Source organism: Aplidium turbinatum, chromosome 7, assembly GCF_918807975.1.
Source record: "Aplidium turbinatum chromosome 7, kaAplTurb1.1, whole genome shotgun sequence".
Lineage (NCBI taxonomy): Eukaryota > Metazoa > Chordata > Ascidiacea > Aplousobranchia > Polyclinidae > Aplidium > Aplidium turbinatum.
The window spans coordinates 20,676,125-20,691,899 of NC_137478.1; the positions used below are offsets into that span (position 1 = coordinate 20,676,125).

A 15,775-nucleotide genomic window follows, 5' to 3' on the forward strand; every position below is an offset into this window, starting at 1 on the left:
AAAGAATATAGAAGAATAAGTCCAACAGTGACGAATAATTTCAAATTTACCTGAAATTCATAGATTTAGCCTAGGCTATCCTTTTGCTTAATCGGTAATAACTTTTTTTCTGTACATTTTCAGGGTTCTGGTTAATATAAAAAGTTGTTCCCCTTGAAAAAAGCTAAAAAATGATGTATAATATGTCCTATTTTGAAAAACTTGAAACTTTCATATGTTGGACCCAAAGGGATTGTGACGTCATTTGGAAAAAGGGGTTTCCCATCATCAGATTGATGGGGATTTCTTCCTGAGCCATCTGCATAGTATGGGGAAAGTATGAGCAAAGTATCAGCTTGATAAAAAACTTTCCCACAAAAAATTTCACACGACTGTATTATTAAGACAAATTATCGCGAATGCAAAACAAAAATAATTGCTCCCATACTCCACCAACCTGCAAAAAAACTTGTCAACACACCTGGAGGCATCGAAACAACTTACAGTGAGTGAGTGACATCCATGGCGACCTTTATAGGCTACACAAACCATGAGAACGTGAAGCTTCAAATTTGACTTAAGGCCGATATAGGCTATTACTAGCCAAAATTGCTAGCACAAGTTGATAGTTTGAGCATTATTGTCTTATTTGTGTAAGATAAAGCTGTCCATATCCAAAACAATGAAATAATAAGCTTACCTAAATGCAAAGGCCACAGAGAACCACTTTGGATGTCGTCAATTTTAAGAGTTCACTAACTATCTACTGTTACAAATTCACATATTAATAAATAAATATAACCTTTGTGTGATTTTGAGTCACCTTTATGCCTTAGGTATCATACAACTGATGGAGTACATTTTGGCACTTGTGGCCAAATGCACACACAGTTATAATACCAACCTGGGAGAAATAATCTGCAGCATTACACTAGTAGGCCTACGTGCATGCACTGCATAATATGTAGCCTAATGATATCATTGTTTTAACCTTAGAGAACAATTAGAGTGTTTTGATACAGTCCTTCTGGGGTATTCACCGAAACCAACACAAAATAAACACCGCCACCAACTGACAAAAAAATCAAAATAACTACATCCTGGCTACCTTTGGAACCTCGTGTCTTTCCCAAAACTTTGAAAATGGCGGAAGCTCAGTTTTTAGAGATTTTTGTAAATTTCCCAGAGTTTTTTTGTCGTCGTCCAGACAAACCATGGGAAGTTTAAGAAAGATGGAAGTGTGGTCTGTTGTTAGTGTTTAGTTGGTGCTGCAAAGTCATATAGGTTAACTTTTCGCAAATATGTGTCTTAGCTCAAAAACATCGATTTTCCATAAAAATTTCAGAGAAGGTGATTTGATACACCTTGGAGAAGGTGATTTGATACACTGTATCAAATCACCTTCCTTAGCAAGAAGATAAATCATTAAGTGTGTGGTGGTTAGATAACTTCCGTATTTATGTAAATATTGTTATTTATAGCAAGCCACATTGTCAATAAACGTTGGAACTCCTCATGTTCTTTGTTTAATGCGATCTTACGGACAGCATATGATATCTGCTTCATTTTGTTGTTGTAGGGTCTAAATAATACATTGTTAAAAATTACCAGTGTTGTACGCGTCATTGAAATATATTGACGGCGTCAGCGCGAATTGCCTAAAAACTTGACGGCGTAAAGTACTGCGTAAGCTCTTAAAGAAATTGACGGCGTCAGCGCTAATTTCTAGCGCTATTTTTTGCCAGCGTCTTATAAAACGGAAATATCGCAACCAAGTTTAGGCTAACAATAGCTAGGCTATAAATAAAGAGCAGGTAGGCCTATTATGTTTTGAGACTGTATTGTAATTAGCTACTTAACTTCCCAGCTAACACAAGTATGCAGGCCCTGTACAGGTAGAGTGTGGGCTGCATTGCAGGCCCTTATAGTACCCGTACGGTTTTGGCCGCCGGGGAAACAGTGGTCCCGAGCGGGCTAAACGCAGTTTGAACGCGAGAAAACTGCGGTTTGTGCACGGGCTGAGCGAGGGGGAAGCAGTGGTCTCGAGCGGGCTAAACGCAGGCTAAATGCGGTTTATGAAATGCTAAACACTGCGGGTTGGACGTGGTTACGAAAGGGCATGCCACTATTGACTATAGTATCTGAGGTACAAACTGCTGATTAACTGTCTACACTGTAACAGCACACAAAGTCAACAAAAATTAGTGAATTTTTTTTTAATTTTACAAATACAATTTAGTGTAACGAGTATCTAAAAGACCAAAAAACAGAACACACACACGATGATCAGTATTTATCGTTACAACTTTGAAAGGTTATAGTAAGGAAATGAAGCAAATTTTTTGAGTGAAAAAAGTGTAATATTAAAGGAAAAAACATTAAAAAACTAATGTCAAAATTATCATTCAATATGTCCGCCCTTGGCGTCGATCACCAACTGAAAACGTTTAGAAAACGCCTTATACACGAGTCACGAATTACGCTCTCCGGAATTTTGGTCCATTCCTTTCGAAGCTTCATCTTCAGAGCCTTCAAACTTCGGTGACATGACGACGAGACCTTGCTCTCAAGGTAAGACCAGATCCGGAAGTGAAGAGGATTCAGATCGGGGGGGGGGGGGGGAGGGTGGCCACTCTTCCTTGGAAATGAAGTGTGGCACATTGGCTGAAAGCCACTCCTGCGTATCTTTAGCTCCATGAGACGGAGCTGAGTCCAGCTGTAAAGACTAAGCACGCTTCTTAAAATGCTTTTTAGCCCAGGGCAACAATGAACCATCGAGAATATCCTTGCAGTAGTTTTCCTGGTTCAGTTTCACTCCCTGACCCACGTAAAACAAACTACCCGAGTCCGTCACGGCAGCACTTTGCGTCCGAGACGCGACACGAGGTGTTTCATCCCCCTGACGTGACCAAACACTATCGTTTTGAGGGTTAAAATGATGTTGAACATCGAATTTATTTTCGTCGCTGAAAGCGATATTCGGTAACGTGCCTCCTTGGATGCGAGATTGAATAATTCGAGCTCTCGGAGAGCTCGAATTGATCGATGCCAAGGGCGGACATATTGAATGATAATTTTGACATTAGTTTTTTAATGTTTTTCCTTTAATATTACACGTTTTTTACTCAAAAATTTTGCTTCATTTCCTTCCTAGTTGCTTCATTTCCTTTCCTTACTAGTTACCTTTCAAAGTTGTAACGATAAATGTTGATGACCCTGAAATCAACAATAATCCACAGGCCCTGAGAGCAACGGATAAGGATCACATATAGATAGAGCAAGAGCTTTTGATCGTTTGGCTCTTCTTCCCCCACGATCCCTGCTTCCTCGCAGCCATTTACTGACACTTCTCTCTGCATCACTTCTTGATGCATGACTTGTTGAAGTGTTTCTTTTGAGTGCTCCTACAAAATAAAAATGATGTAAACTGATTGTCTTTTACTCACCAACTACGTACTGTTGATTACCTGAACAAACATAGCCTAATATTAACATATAGGAATGAAAGAATGGTATTAGTATCATTTTATAGGCTCCTATCAATCCCCTGGCACACATTTTTTACCGAATTTTCTTCATTGCTTGAAATTATTTCAACAAGATGTGATTTGACATTGATTGGTGGTGATGTGAATATTCATTTGGATGCTGTTGATATTAACAAAGTAACTTTCAATGCTCTGCTGGAGTCATGCTCTTTCATGCTCTGCTTGACCCAAATTATCTCTGAACCCACTCATAAATTGGGTCACTTGCTGGATGTTTTACTTAATAATGAACCACAGAAAATATCAGAAATATGTGTGAAAAATGCGATCATTTTTGATGATGATGGCTTTGACAGCAGAGCACTCCGAGCCATTGCGGGTATCAAATGGCAACAGCATGTCACCAACACTGAGCTTCGCAGGCAAACCCAGCAGCTTCCAGCCTCATGCATCGCTGCCCGCCACCGCTGGCTCGGACATATGCTTCGTCTCCCTGCCGATCACCCAACACTCGCCTTACTTCATTTTGATCCGAAGGAGGCTGGATGGAAACGCCCACGGTGTCCAGGGACCTCACAGAGATAAACCTGTCATTGGAAGAGGCCTCACTTTTTGCAGAAGACCCCAGTAAATGGAGGACCATAACCCACTTGATTGGTTCTACGCATGATGTCAACCCGGACATCGAGCAAGAGGACTGATTGATTGACTTGAACCAGTATGGATATAAAAAAGGTCACAGTAGTGAAACTCTTTTATTAACAATCGTAAATGACATACTTTTGGCATGTGATGAAAAATCTGCGAGTGTACTGTTCTTTTTTAGCTTGTTTTATTTTGCTGTACAATTTTACTGTAAATTTTCACTCGCAGGTGGACAGTTGTTGCTAAATCAGCGATTTTGCAAGCCACATGACAACCTCATAAAATTGATCCAGGTTTTCCAGGGTGCCGCAAGGTCAGAAACGTTGCGAATCACTGCCTTAATGGCTTAACCCATTGATTGCACACAACACATGCCAAACATCAACTGAAGTAGGCGTGTTTTGTTTAGTACGCAGTCAAATACTTGGTTTTCATAAAGTTTGAAAACTACAGCGGAATATGTTTTAAATTGTTCTGATTTTTTCTTACAGCAATGTATTGAAACGGTATCTGAAAACAAAGATCGCACCAAATCTCAAGTTAAATAACTAGTGCTCTGTATAAATGCTACATGTACTTACAACGCCATTCATAAAAGTTTCTTCTTTTAGTTTCTCTACCATCGCCTCCAATTTGTTGCGAGATTTAATGGGAAACGAAGCTCCGTCTGGCAAAATATCTGGCGAAATATTTTTCATCCCTGTCTTCCTCAAAATTGATGACAAGATGCCAGAATGCACCTTTTAGGCTTTAGCGTGTCTTTTATCACTTCTTGGTTTCTTAGAACTTGTATCAACAATTTTTTGTCCGACTCATCAATACTGCGTCTAAATACAAAGTTTTTTTAAGCCTCACTATAATGTAACATTGCATACACTTTTCACTTACTTTGAACCCAATTTTAGTTTGTAACAACACTTTTTCTGACATGTATGCATTTCAACATGTTTAAGGATTAATTCCGCTCAAAAGCAAAAACGCTCACTACAGGTAACTCTCAAGTAATCAGCTTTGCAAACGAAAAGGATGACTGCTGTTTTAAGCAGAGAGTGATAAGGCATTTTCATTGCATTAACTAACGCACCATTCCTGTTTGTGTTGCTGCTCGTTTCTGGATCAATTGGCACTTCATGCTGAGGTTCAGCAACATGCAACCTCTCATCATCACGGGATGACATGAGGCTTGGCGGTACACGCGGCATAACACTTTCGCTTTCGTCACTTGAAGAACTGTCATACCTTTTGAAGTGCTCTTCATATTTTTCAGTTTTCCTGAATCATCATGAAATGGTTAAGCTACATGACGTTAATTTTCTCTCAAAACTGAGTTGCTGACAAGTGGAATGGAATAATCTTGAATTATTATATCAGTACATATTGCACTACTAGTTTCTTAGTTAGGCACCAAATGAAAACAACATAACATGTAAACATTTCTTCCCTTGGTGCTATGCATGACAATCTGAACATATATGCCAGAAGCAATTGTGAAAAACTCCAGCAGTTAATTCCTCTAGTCAACTATAAGCATACCTTCTTTTCCTTCTAGGAGGGGATGCCACTACTCCATTATCAGTGGCAAGATCAGATGTATCCAGTGACAACTGTTGTTTCCTCAACGCTTTTTCATATGTCCCTGAAAGAAATTGCATTTACGTACGGTAGTTAAATATATTAAGCATAAGTTAACGTCATCCAATCATCATAAAAATTAGAGTTTGGAAGAAAAACTACTCCAAGAACATCAAACTGCTTCGAAAACTGAATCAGTATATACTTTTCCTATCAGTTCCTATTATGTGAACATTAATGCTGCTGCATTGACAGACATCAAAGCAGCTATTCAACTGGAAAAATTAACTTATTTCTGCTATTACATTCAGCACTTGACTAAAAGAAAAGTGAGAGCATGTTAGCAGATACTGTAGTACAAAATACATGCAATCTGCATTATACTGAGTATAATAAATAATGCACAGTTATGGAAGCACAATAATTAGAATATTTGTGTTATTTATTGACAGTTTTTATAAACACCAAGCAATTCTATACTTAAGAGAAAGATAACTCAATAGTTCAGCATTTTAAACAACTTTTGTTTAAGTGCTTCAAACGTTTAGTATTTTCACACCTGCTTTTCCGGGAACATGGATATCATAAACAAACCAGGATGCGCAATAGTCACACTTGTCAATAACAGACTTTTCTCGTTTGGAAGCACTCCATGATCTTGGGGGCCAGTAACATGCAGCTTCTTCATCTCCATGAAACCACCGTAGATGGTATAATTGCTACAGTTGTGGACAAAACAAATTCAACTATTGCATATTGAGCCATCACAGTTTTAGGGTAAATATTAATATACCTACACTGAAAAGACAGGTTTAAGATTAATACACACTGAAAAGTATATTAACGGATATATTTATGAACATGTTTGCCAACAAAGTTGGTAATTAAGCATTGAGGTTACCACAGCACATACAAAACATACATAATCTAAAAAATTCATATTATGCATATGGATATATTTATAAACATGTTTGCCAACAAAGTTGGTAATTAAGCATTGAGGTTACCACAGCACATACAGAACATACATAATCTAAAAAAAATCATATTATGCATAGTTGCATACACATATCACAATGCATTATAGTGTAAATACTGAACACTTACTTGACTATAAAAACTTTCCATGATCATTATGCACAAACGGCATTGCTACAAAATCATCATTAACTGGTAATAAGACAATTTTTTTGGTTAATGCACTTATTGGTACAACCAAAAGATCACAGGCAAGTCTTGATACAACGTATATTCCAAGACTTTTAGAGTTCAATGGGGTGTCAAAAAAACATTGCAAGGTTAAGAACTGTTGAATTACAACATTAACTTCTCCATTAGGTGCAACAAGTATATTTTTCACCAAAACTATCTGGTTATTAACTTCAAAGCAATTATTACGTTGCGACGTAGATGCTAAAAAATCTTCAATGTACTTCTTGTACTGACTACAGTGTCTGTGAGAAAGTGGTATTGGTCCAGCTAAGTGTTGTTGCTTATAACACTTGGTTGTGTCATCTTTAGGGGGCAACAATTTGAGCAACAGAATTCTGAGGCCTACGCACCATAGCTTTTAGCTGTCCTAAAAAGCTTTCAAATGGAAAACAGGAAATATTATTCAAACTTCCATACTTCTTGGCATCTTGTGCTAGATGTATTAAACTATGCATATTATAGACTAAAGCTTGGCGACCATATTGCTCAGGAACTTTCTTAACAAATAGTTTTAACAATTTGCATGCATGCAAACTGTGACTAAGGGACGAAAGGGGTTATGGCCCCCCAAATTTTCAAAGTTGGATTCCGAAGTTGAGCCCTTTGTTGAAAATGTAATAAAATTTGTAGAAATTTATAATGCTTTCCAAGACATCTGGCTATTAACACCCCCCAGGACTTGTTTTAGACACACAGAAAGACACCAATAAATTTTGCAAATTGTAAATCGCGCAAAGTTTACGAGATTTACGTTTCTTTGAACTAATTTGTAGAAGCAATTTCAGAATGGCTTACTGTGTTGGATTTTTGTGTACAGTAGTTATTGAGTTTATGTGTAGCTGAGTGACTTGTAGAAAAAAAAAGCAGAGATACAATATAATTGAGCGCAATAATGTATAAGGTGATTAGTGAAGATTAGCTTATCTGTAATTGATGTAGGCCTACTTTTCATTCAGACAAACTTTAATCATATAATTTCAGTTTAAAACAGTGGTATTAAAACAAGTGAATTAGGTTAAAATGCTACGCAATTAAACATAGCCTATGCAGCTTTGAAAATAAAAAGTGGTCTGTTGCAGTTAATGGATCAAGTAGCCTAATTAAGACATCAATTACTGTAACATGGGGAAACAAAAATAGAAACAACAACAAAAAAACAAGAGAAGGAACAGCTCGAAAGGTCAAATTTTCAAAAATATTATTGTTGCGTCATAAAATATGAAAATTAGGCAAAAATTATAAAATCAGTCAGACTGAGTTGATTACATTTACATTTTTATAAATTCAAAATTGTGCAGAACTACAAACTATTGGCCAACAAAAAAAAAATATAAAAAACTAAGTTGTAACATACAGTACCGTACCATACAATCAACAGTCCAGATTCAATTCTTTACAAATTTGATTGGGTAATCATAAACAACATTCTTTAGAGTCGATGATTACAGCACCAAGCCTGGATAGTGTTTGAACTTGGTTGAGTGAAAATGAAGGTTGACTACGGTTAGGTGGAATATAAAGAAGGCCAAAACCATTTCTTGTGACTTCTCTTTACTTTGTCTTCAAAATTCAATAATAAAAGTGGCTATCTACGAGCAATCCAACTCAGAAAATGCAAATAACAAAACGGCTGCCGAATTCACTGGTAGGCCTAGCTAACCGGCTAGGCTAAATCAAGGTTTCTTTGAATTGTCCCTTCTCTGCGAGTTCTTCATCGATTTTAAAAATTTTGCAACTAAAATGACCACAATTACATTCCTTTCTCAATTTGTCCAAATCTAGCTATTCTCCAGGCCTAAATTTTTCTTGATTCCAATTGATATATTTAGACCTGGAGAGCAAAAACTTTGCTGTTCACTTTAAAAAAGCGCGGGAAAACTGATGTAGCTTCAGTGCTTCACACAAGTAAAACAATTCTTTTTGTTTTCGTGGCTACAGCTTACAAACATGCGGGAATTGTTTATTTGGCTATACATAATAATTATAAAGTCAGTTGAGAAGACTTAATACTTGTAAATGACAGAATGAGCAAAATTAATTACAGCTTTACGTTGTAAACCGCGCTGTTCCCTCACAGTACCGGCATTGGCATCGAAACCTAACAAGCCCGCATAGTATAATTCATTCTTATTTATATATCAAGGCAGTTGCTAAAACCAACTCGAAACTGCCAATTTTTAAACATTTATTACGTAAAACAAAAATGAAATAAACTCACAGCGATCTGCCTGCACAGTTACTGTACAGCTCCACAACAGTTTATAAAAAGTATTGGAGTTTTCTGCTAAAACTACGCTGACAAGATTATTCGACAGTTAGATAAATTTTAAGGCTACCTAAAGATTTTAATAATCTCTCAAAATCATTTCCGACAGTTTAAAAAGAAGTTAACGATGTTACACCGCATATAGTTCCTGCAACGGTCCACTACAGTTTATAGCATCATAAAAGTAAAATGATAATTTTTGTTTTCGTGGCTACAAACACGCTGGGATTGCTTATTACATAACACAATAATCATAAAGTCAGTTCTGGAGAATTACAATGCTTTAAAAAAGCAATCAGAGGAAATTTAAATATGTCTACGTCAGCGAAACTGCATGGTGACCGTGCAGTACCCGCACTGGCATCGCAGCCCGCACGGGCCTGCAGAGCCCCTCCCTAAACCCGCACGGGACCTGCATGGCTGTGTTAGCTGGGTTATTAGTAGGGCCATTTTAATTTAACCCAGCCTAAAAAAAAAATTTCTGACTTTATTTTTATCAAATTTTGACTTTATTTTAAACTAACGAAATTGCTTATTTATAGAGGGTACAGTTCTTTCTTGAATTGATACCACTTACCAAAACATAATGATGTGTCGATTTCAGACCCAAACGTGATACTTTGTCGAAAAGTCAAGGTGTTTTATGGATTATAAAAAGTTCGTTGTGTTTTATAGCAATAGGAAAATCTCCACAAATCTAACTTTTGCTGAAGACAGAAGACGATTTAGCTTGCTTAGGCATTTTTGTACTACAGAATGTAATTAGGCTAGGCTATTCCTAAAATCAAAACTGTTGATCTTCGAAAAGACCATATTTGTGAAGAGGGAGTGTTTCATAAAAATTATATAACGACGTAACAATGAATAAACAAAGGACAATTTGCGATAAAAGTTACTGCTGATCCGTGGTTATTGTGACATATTCCTGCTTTTATGGGTTAATATGGTTTAATTGTGTCGCAGTTCTTGATTTGCAATGCTTCCACGAGGATTTTGACAAAAATTACTCTCTAGAAACACAGAATTAAGTTTGTTAAAAGCCATAATTTACGCCGTTAAAAGCCAATTTCGACTTTATTATCAATTTTGACTTTATTTTGACCTATAAACTTCTTAGAAACAGTCCCTTAGGTGCTGAAAACAACTATATTCTTTGATTTGTGGATAAACGAAGTCCTTAAAAAATTTTGACTTTATTGACTTTTGCGGGCCCTGCTTATTAGTTATTTCCTTGCAGAAAAACAAGCATTTCAAAACGTTTGTCTGACAATCTGCTGTGTTTGGGACGCGTATTATCCTTTCCAAGAAACAACATGCGTTCCATCCATAGCAGCGCTGGTTGGTATAGGTGTGTTGTATTTCAAAAACAAGTTGAAAACGTTTAGGTTACTCGAAAAGGTATCACTGTTCCAAGCGTGCTGTGATAGTTTAGCATGTATAAATATTTTAGCGAGGTCCACTGCACCAATATCGCTCTTTTCAGGGGCATAAAGCTCTTAAAATAAAGTATCGTCAACGTCCGCGATGCCATTCATGGATTTTTCGCTTTCTGTCTCTGATCCCTCGTTCTCAATACATGTGTGATCACCATTTGGCGAACTTCTTCCGCGTGTATTCCAGGGAGCCATTCCAACCAACGCAAAAGCCGGTAATTCGGATGAGTCGCGTTGGCCAGAAAACATTGTGAAACTCTTATTGTGTAACGAGATTTTCCATGAAAAAAATTGACGCATAGCGCTTGACGCTTAAAATCGGCAAAATAGTTGACGGCGCTATCACTTCCGTCAACTGAAAAATAAATTGACGGCGCTAGCCTCAGCGTCAACAAAAAGTTGACGCCGTCAAATGACGCCGTCAAATTGACGGCGTCAAATTGACAGCGTCAACGTACAACACTGAAAATTACCATGCCTTCTACTTATGTCAGAAAAACAAAGCGTTGTGTTTCTTCAAGACTAGATGATCTTGAAAAGGCTGCGAAGCAAGTCCGTGAGAATAGCCTGTCTTATCGAAAGGCTGCCGATATGTTTGGTGTGGATAAAATGACTTTGCTTCGCGACATGAAGAAAAACCAAACTGATTCAAACCGTGCTTTTGGATATCATTCAACACGTTGAATGACGTTTCATTGTTGTTTGGCTGCATTAAGCCTATATCGATATATTATGTTTACACAAACTTTTTATTTCCAATATTAAGTAAAGTATCCCCCCTCCCCTTTAACAGTTGATCCCCCCCTAAATTGTCTATCTGGCTATGTAAGTGTAGTGTAAGCGCGTGTGACCTTTCAAAATCCTTGGTGCGCATTAATCAGGTGCCTAAGCGTAATGTAACAGCAAACATTAAACTTGACTGCAACTGTATCAAATCACCTTTTGAGTGTATCATATCACCTTCTTAGGAAGGTGATTTGATACATGTATGTGAGATATTTTAATTATCAATATGAGAAAAAGTAGTTGAGATAGAACGTTGAAATTTATTCATAATTAAGTTGCCAAAAAGCCTACTTCTTTCAGGAAGCCTTAAAGTAGATTTCTCGGCCAGGCGGTTTGCAACTGATAAAGTTCATAAGGTCAAAAGTGTATCAAATCACCTTCCTTTCCCCTACAGCAAAAACATTTTTTTGCAATTTTGAGCCTCAATAGATTTAACGTCGTGTCGTTTATTAGCCTACATAGATAAAACTGAAAGTAATCCCAGGCACATTTCTGAGTTGTATAAACGCTATTTGGAACCAATCACGTTGATTACAACCCAAACAAACGGCTATGTAACGTTTAATGGCCTAGTAACAATCAAAATACGACGTGAAGCAAGCCTTAGGATACTAGATGTAGAATAGCCTATACAACTTGTGCTTTGCGTTAATATATTTGTTGACTTCAACAGTAGCTTATCAGACTTACTAACTAAGCTACTAAGTAGGCTAACTATTTCAGCTAACCTAGCTCAAGTTAGGGGGGTCACCTACTTTATAGGTCGTCTGTCAGGGGACAGTAGCCTACCCACCACCAAATTTGTCTGTCACATATCTTTTTGTGAAGCTTAACACCCACAGATTAATAATAATCAGTTGGTTTTATCCGGTACCGGTAACTTTTTCAGCTGAACTGACTCAAATTTTGGGGGGTATAAAACTTGTCTGTCAGAGCCTCCCACACCGAAAATGTCTGTCACATACCAGACAATCATCTAGAAACAATTTACTGTATAACCACCTTAGTTTCAAGCGGTAACTTTTTCAGCTGACCTAGCGCATTTTTTGGGCCATGAAAAATGCCCCCCATTCCCACACCAACTACCGGCAGCCCGGCAGACTTCCAGATTATGAGTACGCACATACCACCGGACATCGCTGTATGAATAGTGTTACGGATAATCTTCAAATCAAACGTCACATAGAACCGTTGTCTACTGAACCTGACGTCTTACGTCATGGACTGTTGCTAGAAATAAGCAAAGATTGCATCACCTTTGTCACACCTGTGAAACATTACATAATCGTTAAATCTTGAATTACGAGATATGGTGTAAGCCCAATTTAACAAGTGCTTGAATAGCTTCATAATGCTTATCATTATTACGTCATAGAAGATGGTTACGTGCGTTTGAAATATCGTAATCTATTCTCTCATTCTTAAAATTGTTGCTTGAAAAGTTGGTCGCATATTAAAACGGTTTTGCTTGTGTTTACCAACTAGACAAAATTTCCGTTTTATCTCAGTAATTTGTATTGTAGTGACAAGATTTAGTGGCGTACGGTGTTGCGCCTTGTAGCGCCAGAGAGCTCTGTCGTCTCTGACGTCACACGTACACGTCACTAGAATCTTCCAGAAGACTCCGCCTTGAGCGCATAACTGCACGTCTCGGGAATTCAATTCAGCAATCGGGAATTCAACTTCTGTAATCAACGTCACTATGCCGAATTCCTACCTTGGTTCATCGTTATGTAGAATTGCAGTCGTGTTGCGTTGTGTGATCATATGTAAAACTCGCAATCTCACACTAGTACCTTCTTAAAGAAGTTAAGCTCATGATTTTAAATCAATCAGTCGTTTGCTATGCGAAAATTTAGTCTTTTGTAGAGTTCTACAACATGTAAAAGCAGAGTGTGTTAAGTTTTTGCTATGTGAAAATCAATAGTTTGTTGAGTTTTTGTTCAATATGAAAGGTCGGTTCTTTCAATATGGAAATCAGTTGAATGCAATATCAAAAGTCAGAACTTAAAACCGGTATCAAGAAATCAGTCGTGGTAATTCTAAAGCAATATATCAGTTTCGTTGTTGCTACTGTTTTCTATTTTTGGCACTGCCAGGATGACGTTTGGATCAGTTTATTGTTAATGTAGCAGCGACGATATTTCGTATCCAGTTGTTGGTGGTGGAGCTTTAATATTCCGGTGTTTTCCTTTACTTTCGGTGTTGCTGGATCGAAGATTAAAAGCTATAAACAACTACGTTGTGAGCAAGCATTGATCTTCTGAGTTGAGTTAGTAAACAATACAGCAGCGTAATCGACCTCGTGTCCTATCATTCCTTGCCGACTTTGCCCAGGAATGTTGCCATCCCACTGATGGCTGTGTATGGGTGGATATGCTGAAAGCAGCGTCCGCTACACGCCTCATTCTTCGACAACCTTGAGGCTATTTTTACAGAAATACAATTCTTAAATAGACGTTTTCAGAAGAGTGTTTCTTTCGGTCATTGCATACAGACGAACGGATCCGGGGAATTTATGTTACACTTTTCCCACGAAGAGATTATGGTTTACCGTTGTGACCAATTAGATATTGGTAAACTTTTCACCCGTGGTGGACGTCGCGGGCTCCCGGTCTATTAGGAGTTTTGCAGCAACTTGATATTTAGTGATCACACTTTTGGCAATTTTATTTCTTAAAACTATCATTTCAAAGGGATATAAGTTGAAGTAAATTTTACATCGGCCTTTAGTCAGACCACTTCAACCAGACCATAGATGGTCAGACCACAACAACTCTCCACTACTCTCCATATAGGCCAATCCTATAAATGTCTGCTGGTACACCCCTTCATTTTCTTTGAATATAAAGTGGTGGTCTAACAGAATCGGCAACTCCGGTATCGGCAACCCCGATCAGCGGCTTTGGCACTTCTGTATTTTTTACCACCGTCATTCTGGCAGAATAGTTTTTCCGCTTTCCGCCTAAAAAAGTCATCCGTGAATAAGTGCGAGGCATAAAGTGCGACCTGACATACCTTCGAAAAACCTTAAATAAAACAATAACTCGCAACACGTGCCACTTAAATTTTACATGCATCGGATTCAGTATTAAATTACCTTTGCAGGGATGTGCACCAATAGGTGGGCATTTGGAAGGAACTATCAGCAGAACGCTCCAAAGATGGAGGATATATTTACGATAAACATTAAAATAATATGATTTTTGCATAATAGACACCACTTCAAACATCTTCGAATAGAACTATAATCCGCAACACGTGCCACTTAAATTTTGCATGCATCGGATTCAGCATTAAATTACCTTTCCAGGGATGTGCACCAATAGGTGGGCATTTGGAAGGAACTATCAGCAGAACGCTCCAAAGATGGAAGATATATTTACAATAAACATTAAAATAATATGATTTTTGCATAATAGACACCACTTCAAACATCTTCGAATAGAACTATAATCCGCAACACGTGCCACTTAAATTTTGCATGCATCGGATTCAGTATTAAATTACCTTTCCAGGGATGTGCACCAATAGGTGGGCATTTGGAAGGAACTCCCAGCAGAACGCTTCAAAGATGGAGGATATATTTACAATAAACATTAAAATAATATGATTTTTGCATAATAGACACCACTTCAAACATCTTCAAATAGAACTTTAATCCGCAACACGTGCCACTTAAATTTTGCATGCATCGGATTTAGTAATAAATTACCTTTCCAGGGATGTGCACCAATAGGTGGGCATTTGGAAGGAACTCCCAGCAGAACGCTTCAAAGATGGAGGATATATTTACGATAAACATTAAAATAATATGATTTTTGCATAATTGACACCTCTTCAAACATCTTGAAATAAAACTTTAATCCGCAACACGTGCCACTTAAATTTTGCATGCATTGGATTCAGTATTAAATTACCTTTCCAGGGATGTGCATCAATAGGTGGGCATTTGGAAGGAACTCTCAGCAGAACGCTCCAAAGATGGAGGATAAATTAACAACAAGCATTAAAATAATACGATTTTTGCATAATAGACACCACTTCAAACATCTTCGAATAGAACTATAATCCGCAACACGTGCCACTTAAATTTTGCATGCATCGGAATCAGTATTAGATTACCTTTCCAGGGATGTGCACCAATAGGTGGGCATTTGGAAGGAACTCCCAGCAGAACGCTTCAAAAATTGGATGATATATTTACAATAAACATTAAAATAATATGATTTTTGCATAATAGACACCACTTCAAACATCTTGAAATAAAACTTTAATCCGCAACACGTGCCACTTAAATTTTGCATGCATCGGAATCAGTATTAAATTACCTTTCCAGGGATGTGCACCAATAGGTGGGCATTTGGAAGGAACTCCCAGCAGAACGCTTCAAA

At 37.6% G+C, this 15,775-nt stretch overlaps 1 protein-coding gene across 1 annotated transcript; it reads right to left on the minus strand.

Moving 5' to 3' along the window:
- Positions 1-3,201: 3,201 nt before the first annotated feature.
- LOC145773828 (uncharacterized) lies at positions 3,202-6,818 on the minus strand. Its single transcript, XM_082584955.1, has 5 exons — positions 6,792-6,818; positions 6,244-6,403; positions 5,646-5,748; positions 5,197-5,384; positions 3,202-3,383 (listed from the first exon to the last, which is right to left on the minus strand). The coding sequence occupies exons 1-5, from the start codon at positions 6,816-6,818 to the stop codon at positions 3,202-3,204; spliced, it is 660 nt and encodes a 219-aa protein (XP_082441081.1).
- Positions 6,819-15,775: the final 8,957 nt, after the last annotated feature.